At 37.4% G+C, this 17,961-nt stretch overlaps 1 protein-coding gene across 16 annotated transcripts in view; it reads right to left on the reverse strand.

The window, feature by feature from the left end:
- ADD3 (adducin 3) overlaps positions 1–17,961 on the reverse strand; it is a 115,369-nt gene that overhangs the window by 15,420 nt on the left and 81,988 nt on the right. For 14 of the 16 annotated variants that reach the window (XM_054690162.1, XM_054690173.1, XM_054690172.1 and 11 more), the window contains exons 2-4: positions 12,155–12,378; positions 6,479–6,617; positions 1,298–1,449 (exon numbers count right to left, since the gene is read on the reverse strand). In XM_054690162.1, coding sequence (XP_054546137.1) covers positions 1,298–1,449; positions 6,479–6,617; positions 12,155–12,349 — 486 coding nt within the window. In that variant the 5' untranslated portion in view covers positions 12,350–12,378. Of the gene's footprint in view, positions 1–1,297; positions 1,450–4,084; positions 4,128–6,478; positions 6,618–12,154; positions 12,379–13,366; positions 13,386–17,961 lie in introns of those variants that run through there. The other 2 variants (XM_054690171.1, XM_054690174.1) reach the window with 2 other exon arrangements.

Raw genomic sequence — 17,961 nt, forward strand, 5'->3', positions numbered from 1 at the left:
TACACTGCTGAGGGGAGCAGTGGGTGAGACAGGAGAGGTCTGCTGCGCCATGTGGGTTGCTCCCTGGCCGGGGATCGAACTCGTGCTGCAGAGGCTGTGGATAGCTTCACAGGTTGAGCCTTAACCCCTTGCGCCACCAGGGAGGCCCATACAATGAATACTTTTAAGAGGTGGGGAGTGTGGGGAAGAAACAACAAAGCAAAAATTAAATGTGTGTAACATGAACCTTTCCTTGTGAGGTTTTCTCCCCTCAGCCCTTAAGCATTTGCTAGAAAATTCTTACATTAGTTTTTCATTTACTGGACTTACCTAAAATGCTACTATGGAGTTTCTAAGGTCACTTAGGGTCAGCTACATTCATGAGAAAAACAATTTTATTCAACCAAAAGTGACAAGTATTGTAATTATGATTGACAACATGGAAATTAAAGGGAAGGGGGCAAAGGAAAGAGAACAGAATCTCTCCCTAGGAAGGAACTGAAGTGGAGGTGGAGGGGGAGACTGAGGAAGGGAGAGGAGAAGGAAGAAAGGTTGTGTGAAGACCATGCTGAGCATCTGTTCTGTTTTCATCACAGCATATTTTAATCCTTCTTTGCTTCCCAACATTGCCTTGCTTCCAAATGTGGCAACATGAAAACAAGATGATAATGAAGGAGAAATATGTATATATATATATATAAAGATTTATTTACTCGTGCATACAAGAACCGGGGCACAGGCCAGATGTGGGGTGGTGAGAGGATTCACCAGAGACAGAGCAGGGAACAGAACAGGCAGACTGACTGGAATACACAGCTGAGGGGAGCAGCAGGCGAGACAGGAGAGGTCAGCCATGCCATGTGGGTATCTCACCGGCTGGCTGGGATCAAACCTGTGCTGCAGAGGCTGCAGATAGCCTCACAGTGCTGTGCTCAACCACCTGCGCCACCAGGGGAGGCCCAAAAGGGAAAAATACATTTAAAAAAATAAAGACCAGGGAGGAAACTTCCCTGATTCCCTTAATTTTTTCCTGTCCCAAATGCTTTTAAAAGCCACTGATGCTTAGATATAATTAACACGGAGAGAGAAAATTCTGCCAGAGGGATTTCTTCCTGGATAAAAGGAACAACACAGATAAAGAGTGAAAGTTGGGGTAATCGCTCCCTTAGAGATAAGATTTAAATCAGGATTAGGTTATGAGCCAACATGCTGGTTCAGGGAATAAGTCTGAAAACTGGATTTAAGAGGAAAGATGAGAAGAGCAGAGTTGCTTCCTGGTTTGGATTTTATAAAAAGAACTGAAAGCCAAAGAACTCACTGAGATATATGCATTTGCCAGGTGTGCCCATCCAAACAAGTCCACAAGTCTGTACAGGCTGGCGAGTTTACAGCGTGTAAGTTTTTCTCCCTTCACAAATGTGGATGTATCTGCCCCGGGAAGGTCATTGATAGGTGTGACCATGCCAAGACCTGCGAGAGGAAAAGAGAGATTAAGGTCAAGTAAGCCCTCACCTGGCACTAGTTTCTAGAAAGCAGCCTGAGTCTGGGAAGGTCCCTGTCTTGTAAATCATGATTTGAGACTTACCAGCCCAACACTATATTTCAGTAGTTTATCTTCCTTCAGAAAAGTATGCCGAGAGTACAAACATGTATCCGCTATCTTCTTTGCTTGGTAAAAGCGGTTTCATATAGTTCTTGTTCAGCAGTGACTGTCAGGGTTCACAGTACTGGGGAAATAGTCACATGACCCCCAAGGTGAAGTGTTATACTGTAATCTGCTAATTTTTTGATGAGACAGTCTCACAGAAAGCTACTTTTCTAACATTTTTTTAAAAAAGATTTATTTATTTATTTATGCAGAGAAGAACTCTGGGTGTAGGCCAGAGGTGTAGGGGGTGAGAGGACTCACCAGAAAAAGAGTGGGGAGAACAGGAGGATCTACTGAAATACACTGCTAAGGGGAGCAGCAGGTGAGACAGGAGAGGTCTGCTTCGCTATATGTGGCTTAGCTCTCCCCTGGGGGTCGAATTCAGACCACAGTGGTGATCGTGCTGAGACTTAACCCCTACACCATCAGGCAGGTACCTACTTTTCTAGTATCTCTTTTTGTCTTAATTCAAATAAAAAATATTTCAAGTGGAAAAGAAAGCACTTAAACAACAGTCTCTTGTCCTCACTAAGAAACAAAAACTATCTTGGTCTCTAATGACCCAATTGTGAAAATCAACTTTTGCTCAGTCTTCATTTTCCTTGACCTCTTTACAGCTTGACATTTACACCACTTCTTTCCTAGAATCCTTCTCCAGGCCCGTGAGGTACTATCCTGGATCTCCTGCTCCCTCCCTCTCTCTCTTTTTTTCCCCCAATGTTCCCATTCCCTTTTCATCCGCTTCTTTCTCCTTCATCAAGTTCTCTTACTTCTCTGCCCCCCAGTCCCCTCCCCCAAAATGTGGTTCCTTCCCAAAGCTCAGTCCCCTCCTCTAGGCTCTTTTCTCTTTGTGCTTTTCCCCATGAGAACATTGTCTACTCCCAAGCCTCCAGCTGCTGCTTCTGCACAGATGACACCTTCGCCTTCATCTCTGACCAGGCCCTGCAGCCCATTATTTGGCTTTCTGTTTCTAACTGCCTGCCACACATAACATGAAAACTTAAAGGGTCTGGAGTGATTTTATTTCCTCTCCCCTGATTTTTCTTACCTTCTCTCTTTTCCCTGCTCCCTAATATTAATGGTACTACAATCCTTGAAGGCTTCACCACTAAGTACTTTTTTTTTTTTTTTTTTTTTTTTTTTAATAAATTTTATTGTTATATTCCCCATACAATTGCAGCCCCCCCATTCTGACCCCAATCCCTCCCCTCCCACCCCCGCCCCCCTAAAAGTGTCTCTGGTTCATAGTTTTTTGTTGATTTTGATTTTCACTTTCTTATAGTTATTCATTTTCCTGGTCCCTTATTTAAGTTTTCTAGATTCCTGCTATGAGTGAGACCATCCGGTATTTTTCTTTTTCTTTTTGGCTTATTTCGCTGAGCATGATCCCTTCCAGCGCCATCCATGTTGCTGCAAATTGCATGTGTTTATCTTTTTTGAATGCTGAGTAATATTCCATGGTATATATGTACCACATCTTCTTGATCCAGTCATCTATTTTTGGGCATTTGGGTTGTTTCCAAAGCTTAGCTATTGTAAACAGTGCTGCTATAAACATAGGGGTGCAGGTGTTCTTTGGAATTGATGTTTCTGTGTCCTTTGGGTAAATACCTAGGAGTGGAATTGCTGGATCATATGGAAGCTCTATGTTTAGTAGGTCCAGAAATCTCCATACAGCTTTCCACAGTGGTTGGACCAGTTTGCACTCCCACCAACAGTGCAGAAGAGTTCCTTTTTCTCCACACCCTCGCCAACATTTGTTGTTGCTAGTTTTTTTAATATGTGCCATTCTCACTGGTGTAAGATGGTATCTCATGGTAGTTTTGATTTGCATTTCCCTGATGACAAGTGATGTTGAACATTTTTTCATATGCCTGTTGGCCATTTGCATTTCCTCTTCAGAGAAGTTTCTTTTAAGCTCTTCTGCCCATTTTTTGACTGGATTATTTTCTTTGTTGTTGTTGAGTCTCATCAGCTCTTTGCAGATTTTTGTGATCAGTCCTTTATCATTAGTGTTGGGTGCAAAAATGTTCTCCCAGTTGGTGGGGTTTCTCTTTGTTTTTGTTATTGTCTCTTTTGCTGTGCTTGTACTTCTTAACTACTCCTGGGGCACCACGTGTAATTTATCACAAGTCCCATCACGCTTTTCTTCACAAGTTCCTCATTTTTCACACTTGAGGTTACTACCTCACATGCAACCCTTGCAATGAACCTAATTAGTCTTGTCTTTGCCTGTAGTCCCTTTCTTTGTATAGCCATTCTGCATCACACCATCAGACTGAATTTCCTAAAACACCTCCTGTAACCTCACCACCCTCCTGATCAAAGTTTTGCAGGAACCCAAACTTTAAAAGGCTATAGAGGCCCAGAAACTCATGTAAATGTACACAGTGGGACTGTGCATCATGCAGGCTACTAGTAGCACACACGTGGTTTGAAGGGGCAGCGAAGACTCACCCGTCAGTGGTTGCCATGTGAGAACTGTCTAGACAATCAGAACTTTTAAAGAGAGGTTCCAAGTCAACACTCTAATGTGAAATCATCTAATTCTGAAGTATTGTGAACTTATTCAAAGAAATACTGTTAATATGTAAGGCATCTAAAACAGTATAATTTCTGATAAAAATTCAGAGCCAGCCGTTAACCTATCTCCTGCTCCCCCTATCCTTCCAACTTTAACTTCCACTTTTCACACTACAACAAATATTAAAAAAATATTACAGGCAAATTGGCTGATTTCCATTCCCTGACCTCTGAACACTAAGACCTAGCTTTCCTGCTACCAGGCCTTTGTGCATTCCAGCAGCACTCCTGGAACACCCTTCCTACCCTGGTATCCAGATACTCATGGGAGTCTCTCCTTCTTATTTCTGTCTCTAGATAGTTTTCTTCTTTCAACTTTTAGAGTAATCTCTTTAGACTCTTTTCTTTTCTACCAATACCCTCTTATATGATTACTTAACCAATATACATAGCTTTGGGTACTATTTCTCTATGTCCACCTGCAAAGCTACTCTCCTAAACATTTCCAACTGCTGCAATGTCTTGGCAACTCTCCTAGCATCTCTGACATACCGAAATGGAATATCCTTAATTTCCCAAATCAAACTAGATGCCCAACTCAGGACTGTCCTATTTTGTTTATAATGTCATGAAATCTCCCAGGTAATTCTTTACAAAGAAACCATCACTATCTTTTTCAATCATTATCCTGCCTAAAATGGCTTTCCTAGGTGAGACTAAAATCCAGACATGGCTATGAAGACCTATTTATTTTAGCCTCTGCCTATGTTTCTCACTTCACTTTGTTTCACTTGTCTCTTCAAAAACCATGCTCCAGAGCGGAAACTCTATTTTTGCTCTTTGGAAAGGCTGCCAAACTCATTCCCATCTGACATTTGTACTTGTTCCTTCTACTTTCAATGCTCTTTCTCCATTTCAGTATGGCTTGCTCCTTCTTGCTATTCAGATTTCAGAAGAAATGTCAACTCCTCAAGGGAGGTTCTCTCAATCACTCAATCTAAAATAGTCAACTTAGTTACTCCTGTCAAATCACAATACATTAATTCTCTGCATGACACTTTCTATTATTTCACCTTTATCTTTATTTATCCTATATTTTGGTCTTAAGCACAGGTATCTTGTCTGTATTGTTTATCACTGTATCCCCTTGTCCCTAATAGAGTGCCTGGCACTTAACTGTTCAATATTACAGAAAGACTGAACCAAACTAGCCCAACCTTTGAATTTTTCTGTTTCTTCTGATGAAATATTTCTCCCAAGGTAGGAAAGTCAGAGATTTCAGAACTGGTTCTTCCCACTCCATCCCACATCAAACCTGCTAAGTCTTCTCTACTTTTCTATAGCTATTCTTTTCTCACTGAATCTCTATCTTCTTGTACCCATAACCGCTACTTTAAGTTCAGGCACTTATAATTCACACTGGGACTCTTTCAAAGATTCTTTAACCAGTCTTTATGTGCCAACATACTGGTCCACTTAGAGTTCCACCAACGTACTCTCACCTTGCATGTTCTATCAGATCTCTTTTTATGCCACTCCTCTATTTTTAAGGTACTTGAATCCATTCAACTCTTACTTGTAAATCTTTAACAAAGAAGGAAGGAGAAAAGAGAAGGAAAAGAAAGGAAAAAAAGAGGAACACAAATTCCTTGACTGTGACATGAAGGTGGCTGATGTCCCCTCTTTCAATCTGTGCACCTGCCCTGGTTTTATAGAGCGTTCTGCCCATATCTGGCTCGAAGTACTTCGTTAAAGTACTTGAACTCAACACCTTGTGATTCTTGGAACCCTTACGCCGTTCAGCTCACCAAAAACTGGTGCTCACTAAAGAGCTGTTGAATGAGGAAATGTATGAACCCCTCTTTACACCAGGTTCTAACTATTCCATCCACAAAGCCTGGTTAGTTCAGGCCTCTTTTCCCATAAAGTTTTCTCAGTCCACTCCAGCCAAAAATTAATTCCAACTCTGAGTTCATAGCATGATGACTAATAAAAGGAAATCTTTTATGAACTGTTTTGTAATGTTTTCCTCTACAATAATCTTTCAGTTTTAACCTTTTGTCCATCATGGTATGTCTCTTCAATTAATTATACATTTATCTAGTATGTATATACAAATATACATTGTCTTATAACTATTTTGTAATCCTCACAAAGTCCAGTAAATGCCTAGTTATGAAAAAAGTAAGAGATTCTAACACTATGTCACTCCCAATATTAGATGATATAAACTTAAGGGTTGAACCTGAGTAGAATATACTGTTAGAGACATACAGTGTTCAAAACAGATAGAATTATAGTCTTTTTAACTTTCCAAAACTGACGTACTGAGGGGAGATGAAGTAAAGCCTGAAAAAGAATTGGCCATGATGTAATCTGCAATCTGTTGTAATGCTAGTAATCCAGTTGGGTTGTGGCCTTTCTTCATCTGTTCTTGAATAAGGCATTCCAGGTCTTCCCGAAAGGCCTGTAACACACAAAAATCACCACTGAGCACGTACATCTCACTTGAAGCTGGATGACCTAAACATACCTTGCTTTGATATGATCAATCTTTCCCGGATCCCTCTTCAGACCAGCTTTCATCTATATTATTTTAAAGCAAATATAAGATACAAAATAATAAAAGTGAAATACTGGAAGCAGTAGCAAGAAGCTTGCTTTCCAAGGAGCAAAGAATCACTAGGCATTCTTAACCTCAAAGAAAGTGAGATATTGTAACATCTACTGTAGACAGTTTAGATAAAGCAACTCTGTGAATAATATGCAACTAGAACACCAGTACACATTGATGCTAAAAGAAACTTATTCCTTGCCTAGCAGCCTAATCATGTAGGTAAGGGCAGAGTCCCTATTAGAATGGGGTACCATTGACTACAGAGCAACTCATAGCAAAAGCCTTCCCTAAAACACACTAACTCAGGGCTTCCATTTTATGATTTCCATGGTAATTTCTTAGCTCCATAAACTGTGAGAGCAAACTGATAAGAAGCCTTGGGAACTTCTGTGACACTGTACTAAAGAAAAGATGTATTTTCTTCAACTTTGGGTTCTGTATGTTCTTGTTCTGGAGTTCTGCTATCTCATATCTTTTTTTTTTTTTGCGGGGGGAGGGTGGGTGTTAGTGGCAGAACCAGTGTTTTTATAAATCAAAATTCTGAAAATGTAGAGATCTCTATTCCGGCCAGTCTTGAGTTGCTAGTATGATGGCTCATTTGGAAACCTCTCAATTCTTCACGTTAGTTGACACAGCTGGCTTTGTCTTTCCAACACTTATTATATTCATCATCTGTTCTCTTACACATGTCTATTTTCAGTCATTTTAAACAGGAAGGTTCTTGCAATATAAATCATCTAAACCTTGTTCCTCCATTTGAGATTGGTTACATATGTAGTAGAATACCCTGCCAGGCATTCAATTAAATTCTTTCCCATTTCACCTAAGAGGGAGAAGACAGGAAATTGCTTTGGAATCACTATCTCTTTGGGAAGAGTCTTGGAGATCACAGAGGGAAACTTCCTTAAAGCGTGAAACTCCTCTGAGTCATTGACAATAGCTTTCCTTGTAGGACTGGGGATGGGATTCCTGTTTTGATGTAGCATTGATTAAAGTGGTCAGTGGGATTAGATGTTTAGAATTTTCTTTTTAATTTGTGCTAATGGTTTACATTTAACAAGCCTTGAAATTGTAAAAGAAAAACCATGGTTAACTGGTATAAACTGCTCCTTGAACTCAGAATCTAAATATGGTCATAATTAGTATTTTTTAAATTACTCAAACATCAACCTGATATAGTAGCAGAAATTAAAGCATTAGAGGTGTTCAGAAAAAAACTTCTTTTTGAAAAAAAAATAATGACCTAGGAGTCCATGGTGGGAAGGGAAAATGTAGTTCTAAGGCTAGGAGGTGGTAGACCAGTCCTGACTCAATGCTTATGTTGCCTTTAGAACAATAGTTGATAGGCATCTGTGCATGAACTGAAAAAGCTGAGTACTAAGTACATCATGAGACAACCTAACTAAGTTTAACACAAAAGAGGGATTCAACCTCCCCGATGCACCATGGCTGCCTGTACGGGCATCTGGGCCAACCGTGAACCTACATCTTCTGTTGGACTGAGCAAGATTAGTTTTCAATATCACCACCATGAGGTAGGGAGGTGCACTGACAGTGGTACACTGAACAGATTTTAGAGTTCTGCATATTGTCATGTATGCAGACAATGCACACAATGGCTATGGAAGCCACTTACAAAGACTTTTGGAGTGTGTAAGCACTGAAGTTCTAGTGATAATTTAGGGAAAGTGTCAGTGCTAAGAGGAAGATGCTTTAATTTCTGCTAATATATCAGGTTGATGTTTGAGTAATTTAAAAAATACTAATTATGACCATATTTAGATTCTGAGTTCAAGGAGCAGTTTATACCAGTAACCATGGTTTTTCTTTTACAATTTCAAGGCTTGTTAAATGTAAACCATTAGCACAATTAAAAAAAAAAAATCTAAACATCTAATCCCATTGACCGCTTCTACTTCATTTAAATATATGACTTAAACCAGAGAATAATCTTATATCTTCTACAAAGACACGTTTATCAGAAAACTCCATTAATACATTTCCAAGACCTTGTGAAGATAAAATGGTTGTGAGCTATATATAAGATGGATGGATGGCTTCATACAGATGAGTAACATGAGTATTTTACCATGTTTAAGGCTGAGAGGAAAAGAATCCTCCAGATATGCTCATTTATCTTTATATAAACTACAGAAAACTTCTGGACACATGGCAATGGGCCAAACTGCTCTTCTAAGACTTTATCTTCCCTTCAAAACCAAACTCCATTCAAACATTTCTCAGTTTAAAGCAGCCATAACCAATAATCTTGATTCAGTTAAAAAAAAAAAAAGAGTCTACTATGTGTATGACTCACTTATTATTTACAATATCTCTGAGAAGTAGGCATTATTTATGTTGTTGCTGAATATACTACTTTTAATGTTGTTCCAGGAAAATTTTAATATGGATCCCATAGATTAAAACCATTCAAAATAGGGGCTTCCTGGTGGCACAAGGGGTTAAGTTTCAGCACTATGAAACTATCAGCAGCCACTGCAGCATGAGTTTGATCCCTGGCCAGGGAGATAACCCATATGGTGCAGCAGACCTCTCCTGTCTCGCCCGCTGCTCCCCTCAGCAGTGTACTTTGGTCAGTCCGCCTGTTCTGTTCCCCACTCTGTCTCTGGTCAAACCTATCACCTCCTGCACCTCTGGCTTACACCCTAGCTCTTGTATGCATAAATAAATCAATCTTTTAAAAAATGATAAAAAATAAATACAGGTAAGAAAAATCAAGCTAAAGAGAAAATAAGCATAAGGAGGTGAGAGTCAGGGATGAGGCTAAGACACAAAGTACATGATAAAAAACTGTGCATTTGCTAGAGATGAGTCAATTTATCTAAATTAATAGTCAGCATGAGTCAAGATAATCTGCTCAGTATGCTGATTTACAATGGCGTTCAGATTAAAAACCAAGCAGTTGCTCAAGAGAATCACAAATATTTATGAAATTGATGAGAAATTTCTGTAGGGTGGGATGAGAAAGCTTAAATAAAAAAGGCTGAAAAATTTTTCAAGGTCACACAGCTAGTAAATGTCAGAGGCAAGCTACTCAGACAAATGTTTTCTCATTAGTGGAAATTCTTTCTCACTTCCATATATTTCACAACTGGATGGGTGCTATCTTAAAGCTTTGGGATGATCCATGTCATAGAGGCATGTATAAACTCTTCTGAAATCAATTAAGAAAAAATATGAATTTCTCCTGTTAAGGTTAGCATATAGCTTCTATGCAGTATAGGAAAAGAACAATTTTCAAAATAAAATTTCCCAGTCTTTTCACTTCAACAGAGAAGAATTTTCTACTACAAAAACTTAATGGTTTTGTCATGAACATTTATTAACTAATTTTTTGGTGTTTCAAATGTTTCTGTAATATTGTTCAGATAATTACTGAATAAACCAGTGAGTATAAAAACTGGATCCACTGGTTTTAAAATTTATCAATAAGCTTAGTAAACTTATGCTAAAGGAATAAAAATTTTATTTATGTTTACAATTGGTACTTACATTCCTACTAAAATCTACTGTTTATCATTGATTCATCTGAATCTCACAATACAGTCTTGAAATAGATGATGATTTACTCAAAGTTGGCATAGCTAATAAGTAAATATAATAACGATTCAAATCTGTAACTCTCAGTTGGACATAGAATCTTTTCCTAATTTTATCAGAGTGTGGTTATATCACCAAACATGAAGACAGCTAATAAGGCAGCAGGCATGTTGTGATCAGAAATACTGAATAAGACTCTTAGGCTAGATCAGAGGATTAGGTTGTAATGATAGATAAAGCAAAAAAAAAAAAACAAAAACCAAAAACACAACACAACAACACAAAAACCAACATAGCAGCAAAGGATCCTCAAAGCACTTGTCCTATTACAGCTAGGAATTCTCCCATGAAAGCAGAATGAGAAACTAACTTATAAGCAGGGCAGCAAGGTCACACACTGGGCTTCTGAAGTCAGATTAAGCCAACAGTTCCCTGGAGTCTCTCCTAGAGAAGAGTTAGGTTAGAAGATCAAACACAACACACACAAAACCACAGCATAAATCATGTCTTTTTTCTCAGATGCAGAAGAGCAGAGAAGAGGAGGCAGTGGGGGTCATGATGCCTTGAGTACACGAACATATGAGCCTAAATAAGTCAGTGTGTTGGGGAGACAGCTTCTCTAAGATCTGCAAAATCAAAATACGGCCTAAGGAATTATGATTATAATCTTCAAAGTGTTGCTACAAAGGTATAACATGGTTTAAATTAGCAATAGCGTATGTAACTTTACTTATACAACTCCCACAAAAAGAGGTGCCGCTGTGTGCCAGGCTACTGCATTTAATTGTCACTTCATGCTTTTCTGTCACATTTAATTGTCACAACAACTGCATGAGGTCCATTTTACCAACAAGGATACTGAAGGTCATATTGAGTTTCCTCATGTCACACAGCTAGTAAGTGGTGGGTAAAAATGAAGATTTAAGCCTAAATCAGAAACAAGCACCATTTACAAATATATTTATTCAACACTTTAAAAAAAAGATTTATTTATTTTATTTATGCAAGAACAGGGGTACAGGCCAGATAAGTGAGAGGCTGAGAGGATTCACCAGAGACAGAGAGGGGAACAGAACAGGCAGACTGACGAAATACACTGCTGAGGGGAGGAGCGGGTGCGACAGGAGAGGTCTGCACACAGTTATGAATTCATTTTATATATTAAATCAAACTGTTTTTGCATTTTCCCTCACTGATATGTGACTTGAAAATTTCACTCTGAGTTTGTAAGAAAATTAACAAACCCCTTAAATATGATTTACAAAGTTTAAATATCACCGTGCACACAGAATTTTCACCTGACTTGAGGTTATAGTTCACTTTTAATCTAGTTTGGTGTTTATGCACATATATGTACTTGCATTAGGCTAATGTAACATTAGCCTTATGTAACAGACCACCTAAAAAAAACCTTACATATTTCTATGCTTCTGAGTACCAAAAGAAAGAAGAAAAATATGTGCATGGCATATATTTCACAGTTCCCAACATTCCAGTCACATCTTTGTTTTCTTCACAGATATTTAGTCTGAATTGGGTGTCCTTGAATTCACAAGAATCTTTTAGATTCCTTTAATGAAACATTATACCCAGAAATCACACAAAGAAAATTTATATTCCCAAAGACAATACTAATTTGTTATTAAAATTTCCAAGTCAAATATACAAATTAGGTGTTCATATTGCCTCTGAAAGACTTGGGGTGAAGTTCACTCTTCCTCCACCAGTCTTGTGCCCTGGGTACATTTTTAAGACACTTCCTACTTTATCATATCAAAGTTTCCAAAGAAAAAAAAAATTAGAACCTTAAAAATATTTCAACTCACAGGACTTTGTAAGATCTGTGTGACTCGTTTCTTCTGCTCCATCATATTGAAGTCTTGGCGTAGATCAGGAGACATGTTCCTCTCCCTAATATATTCTGGGTCATTTTCATTGATGCGGTCGAAGTACCTCTCCTTGTGAGGCATGCTTGGAGGAGGAGGCGTAGTGATCACGCCTTCGCTGGCATCTGAACTCATGCTTCAAGTCTGCTGATACCTCTTGTTATCTGTATTAATAAACACAAAGGAGAACATTCATGATAAATTCATTTTTATTAAATTCTCATTTTACATGGGTTAAGCAGAACTTTTCATTGGCTTCAGTAACAGTTGGACCTTTCTGTAAAAAGCAGCTTCTCAAAAAATATCAGGGTAATTTTTTATTAAGGTAAAAACAGATTGTAATACTAAGTTGGAAAACTATATTTTCAGAGCTAATGAAAACTTGTGGTTCAGTTACAACAATATCATCAGTTACCAACTGCATTTTTACAGGAAGCAACAATCAAAATATCTGAAAGCAAAACAGCATATCTAACATGGCAAAAGTTCACCATTAGTATTTTCTGTGGAACTTCTCTTTTCTCTCTTTCTTACTCATGGTTTTGTCTTAGACCAAATTCAGATCATATTAATGACCACTACATTTTACAGTGAATATAATTTACTAGTACTAGAGGAAAAACAGCTTAAAGTTTTTCAAATGATTCAACAACTTCCCAGTGAAAGTGTAATTACTGTGAGATTGTCAGACTATATACTTTAGCAGGTAGTGTTTCAAATCCAAGTAAGAAACCACAAACAAGTCACATGAATAGCTGATTCACTTAATTAGCATGATCATTACTAATACTTAGGATAATCCTTGATTTGATGTCAGGGAAACAAATTCATTTGGGCTTTACAATGGCTGAGCACCTAACCAACTAAAGCTAGATCAACAGTACAGTTATTTAGCTATCCCCTATCCCCTGTGAAAGCCTTATTAAGTCATCTAGCTCAGTACTTCTCAAACTGTCTATGATGAAGAACTTTCTCCAATATGTTGTGAGCGAATATTTTGGTAAAATACAAAAGAGTGCAACTAGACATTAAGTAATGTCAAATTGTAACAGGTCTCTACATGCTTAATATCATATTCTACACTTATCACAGACAAGAAACAGTTCACTGACAGGCACTGGAGCCTGGAACACGTGTAAGAGGAGCACTAACCTATCAGAGATTAAGTCACGACCAACTAACGGAACTCTTCCTCTTCGACTTTTAGGAAAAGTGACAAGGTACAAATCTAAGTGACGAGAGAGGGACCTTGATTAGTATATCCCTTTTCTTGCTGTTCCTTTTAGTTGTATATAGAACATGGAAAAATGTGTGACAAAGAAGAAAAGCACACAAAGAAACCATAAAGATGGTTTTGCTTAGCCAAATTTTCTCTATAGGTGGTGACATCCATTCAAATAAAACTTGTTCAATATAAATGACTGGGCAACAGAAAAACATTCTCATTGCAGAAGGGTATTTATTCAAATGAGTGTTTGCCAGGTGGGAAGAAATATTTCACAATAAAGGGAGCTAAATGTAAAACATCTAAGTATTCTTTTTTCATTTATGTAGAAAACTAAGGGAGAGAGTTTCTGTGGACCTGCACTCTTTCTTTACAGCCCGAGTACCAGCAGAACACTTTTCTAGATAGAACCAGAAGAGAAAAAAAGACAAATGTCACTTGAAAAAGACCAGAGGCATTTGATCTCATCTTTTAAACACAATAACAACTAGTGAGGTTACTCTACTTGTCTCTAGTGTCTTCTTGAATAGAACTCATTTCTAAAGCTGCCTTGGACCAACTCAGACATGTTAAAATTCTTTCCTTCTATCTGCCAACAGCAATCAACAGTCTAAATTACGATTGCGTATGACACAAAAAAATTCATGAAAAATGGTTTTAAAACACTTTGCATCATACTGTTTTAATGAAGTTCTGATTTTGTGATTGGAAATAAACTTATAAGTGAAGGAAATGTAAAACAATGAGCTTGGGGGGAACACTCCACTGAAGAATGAATATCTAATCTGATCATTAAATGTCTTCATAGCATAAATGTCAGCTTTTCTGTCTTTTTTTAAAACACAGCATTCCACTGTTAGTAAGATGACTGGTTATACTATATTCTTCAAAAGCTAGGTTTTGCTGTATTAGCTCAGCTTACCACCGTTTGGTGTTTACCACCATCTTTTTTTTTTTTTTTTTTTTTGGTGGTATTTACCACCACAAAAATGTGGTGTCTAGAGCACTAATTGTCAGAAACTTCCCATATTCAGCTGGGTTATGAGACATCTAGAGGTAGTCAATCTCTGAAACCTAGTTTTCTTAGAAGCTCTTTATAATAAGTCCATTTGTACTCCTTAGATCAGTTTACTGCTGCCAGAGAGGAATTTCAAGGAGAATTAAAGTTGAAAAAAAGTAAACAAATAACATACATATTAGTAAATGTCATGTTGTCTTTTAATGGCCACGTACAGACTAAGTGGGTATTCAATAACTGGGAAATGACTTAGCAAGGAAATGAATTCTCTTTTAGTTCACCGAAATAAATTCTGTTTTAGTTCATTATTAATAAAAGGGTACACAAATGTTGCCCTTAATTAGATTTTATGTATTTCTCAATCCTAGCAGCACTGTTTAGCTTACTGAAGGATACAGCAGACAATAAGCTTGTGTCTAACTGCATTTGTTGATGCTTATAAGATAATTTTATTAAAACACAGTAAAAAGTAAGAAACTGTGGGGGTGGCATTTATTTCACGGTCCTAGCATTGGTTTAAGAAACTAGTAAGTGATGTCATCAGGGAAATGCAAATCAAAACTACCATGAGATACCATCTCACACCAGTGAGAATGGCACATATTAAAAAAACTAGCAACAACAAATGTTGGCGAGGATGTGGAGAAAAAGGAACTCTTGTGCACTGTTGGTGGGAGTGCAAACTGGTCCAACCACTATGGAGAGCTGTGTGGAGATTTCTGGACCTACTAAACATAGAGCTTCCATATGATCCAGCAATTCCACTCCTAGGTATTTACCCAAAGGACACAGAAACATCAATTCCAAAGAGCACCTGCACCCCTATGTTTATAGCAGCACTGTTTACAATAGCTAAGCTTTGGAAACAACCCAAATGCCCAAAAATAGATGACTGGATCAAGAAGATGTGGTACATATATACCATGGAATATTACTCAGCATTCAAAAAAGATAAACACATGCAATTTGCAGCAACATGGATGGCACTGGAAGGGATCATGCTCAGCGAAATAAGCCAAAAAGAAAAAGAAAAATACCGGATGGTCTCACTCATAGCAGGAATCTAGAAAACTTAAATAAGGGACCAGGAAAATGAATATAAGAAAGTGAAAATCAAAATCAACAAAAAACTATGAACCAGAGACACTTGTTGGGGGTGGGGGGCGGGAGGGGAAGGATTGGGGTCAGAATGGGGCGTTTGCAATTGTATGGGGGAATATAAAAATAAAATTTAATATTAAAAAAAAAAAAAAAAAAAAAAAAAAACTAGTAAGTGAAACACTGATTAAGTAAAAGCTTGCAGTTTGAAAAACTCTTGATGATTAAAAAGCATTTATAAATGAGTAAAGAGAAAGATATTTAACCATCCTTTTAAGTAAGAACAAATCACATACTCTTACGCTTTCTATCTTATTTTATCTTTGTGACTACACAATGAAGTAAAGGTTGATAACCTAAAGGTTCAGTGAATCCTGAACCTGCCGAAAACATACTGTTTATGTCTGAGGCAATATTCAAAGCGACAATTTCTGTCTCCGAGCCCACTTTATGTTGACACATACTATTTCACCTATCATGAAACACACGAGAGGTATGAAATTTTAAGACCTTTAGTCTACATTCTGTCCTGAATATCAAACAATTGAAGCTTATACAAGCTGCCAATAAATGAGGAAATGATATTCAAGAAAGGAAATAAGATCTTTTTAAAAATTCAAAAGTTCATTATCTTGGCATTTAATACAAGAAATTTCAAAGTATTTAAGTTTGGAATGAGAATTGGGGATGTCTATTAAGGATACAGATATAAGACTAATAGCATGGCATTCCTCTATACCTAGATGCTCAACAGTAAGATTCTGCATAGATTTTTGAACTGACGATAAGCACCAAAAATTCACAATTTTGCATACCAACTCTTACAAATTGAAATATTATTTCAAACTTTGAAAACATTTTAGATACACCAGATATGAGAAAAGCTTGCAGCATGATTCATAATAGCCAAGACATGGAAACAACCTAAGTGCCCATCAATTGATAAAGGGATTTTAAAAATGTGTTACACACACACACCAGCTATTATTCAGCTATTAAAAGAAGGAAATCCCATCATTTGTGACAACATGGATGGACGTTGAGGGTATAATGCTAAATGAAATAAGTCAAAGACAAATATTGTATGACCTTACTTATATATGGAATCTAAAAACACCAAACTCATTGAAACAGATTGTAGGAAGGTGGTTGCCAGGGCCTTATGGGTAGGGAAGGTGGGGAAACGCTGGTCAAAGGGTGCATACAAAGTTTCAGCTATGAGATGAGTAAGTTCTGATGACCTAGTGTACAGCATGGTGACCACAGTTAACAATGCTGGATTGTACGCTGGAAACTCTATGAGAGTAGAGCTTTAATGTTTCTATCACTCCCATCACAACAACTAAGTGGTGAGTGTGTGAGGTAAAGGATGTGTCAATTAACCTATATTGTAACTATTTCACAATATATATGTTATCAAATCACCACTTTGTATATCTTTAACATACACTGTTATGTCAATTATACATCCATAAAATTGGGGAAAAAATGAAAGAAGCAAAATGATTTTGACAAGTATGCACAGTTGCCCATAGGTCACCTATCACCAAATGTCTTTTTGGAAGATTATGCTATCAAATGGAAAATACTAAATAATTTTTACTCAACACAATAAAATTACTTATATAATGTAAAAATAAGTAATTATCTTTATACTTAGAGAACATCCCCAAATTGGTCTGACATCATAAAATGAGTCCCCCTGAACAGTACTTCAAGAATAATAACCTGAAAATATGCCAAAGGTTCTACTCCTTCTCTCTTTCCCATTCTCCTTTCCTTCAATAAATATTTATTGAACATCTATATGCAGGGCCTTGTACCAGAGGTATGGATGGAAAGCTGATTAAATCTTTCTGGGTGCTTCCAGTTCAGAAGCTTCTATCACCTAGTGAAAAGGATTTACCCATTTACAGGGGAAGCTTCTCACATTAAGGAAGGTATATGCCAGGGAAATGGTAATAATTATGCAGGGAACACAGTTAGCAATGGGATAAACATAGTTCATCTTACACATAGGATCAATGTTGCTTAAAGAATTGGTGCTTAAAATTTAATTAGTCCTACTGGTAAAGTATTTTAATCAATTATTTTTGTGCTAAAAAGTTATATGGATTTTAAAGAAATAGGTGAACTTCATGATTGCATAAAAGGCAATGCAAGCTTACTAACAGACCTATTTTAACACAAGCAGAGTGGTTTTTCCTACCATTTCTCAGCAGACTGTATTATTATCATTAAGCATCTGAAAAATGGGCTTCCCAATTGAAATTTTTAAGAGCTATTAGTAATGCATATATGCATATTCTAAATGTCTATTGTGTTCTCAATCACTGAAAAATTTACTCAGAGGTATCCTCACGACATTTTGTAATGAAGGGGACTGTTTTAATTAGACTAGGGAAT

This window comes from Talpa occidentalis, unplaced genomic scaffold (genome assembly GCF_014898055.3).
Source record: "Talpa occidentalis isolate TD23 unplaced genomic scaffold, MPIMG_talOcc4v2.1 talOcc4.8, whole genome shotgun sequence".
In the NCBI taxonomy this organism is placed as follows: domain Eukaryota; kingdom Metazoa; phylum Chordata; class Mammalia; order Eulipotyphla; family Talpidae; genus Talpa; species Talpa occidentalis.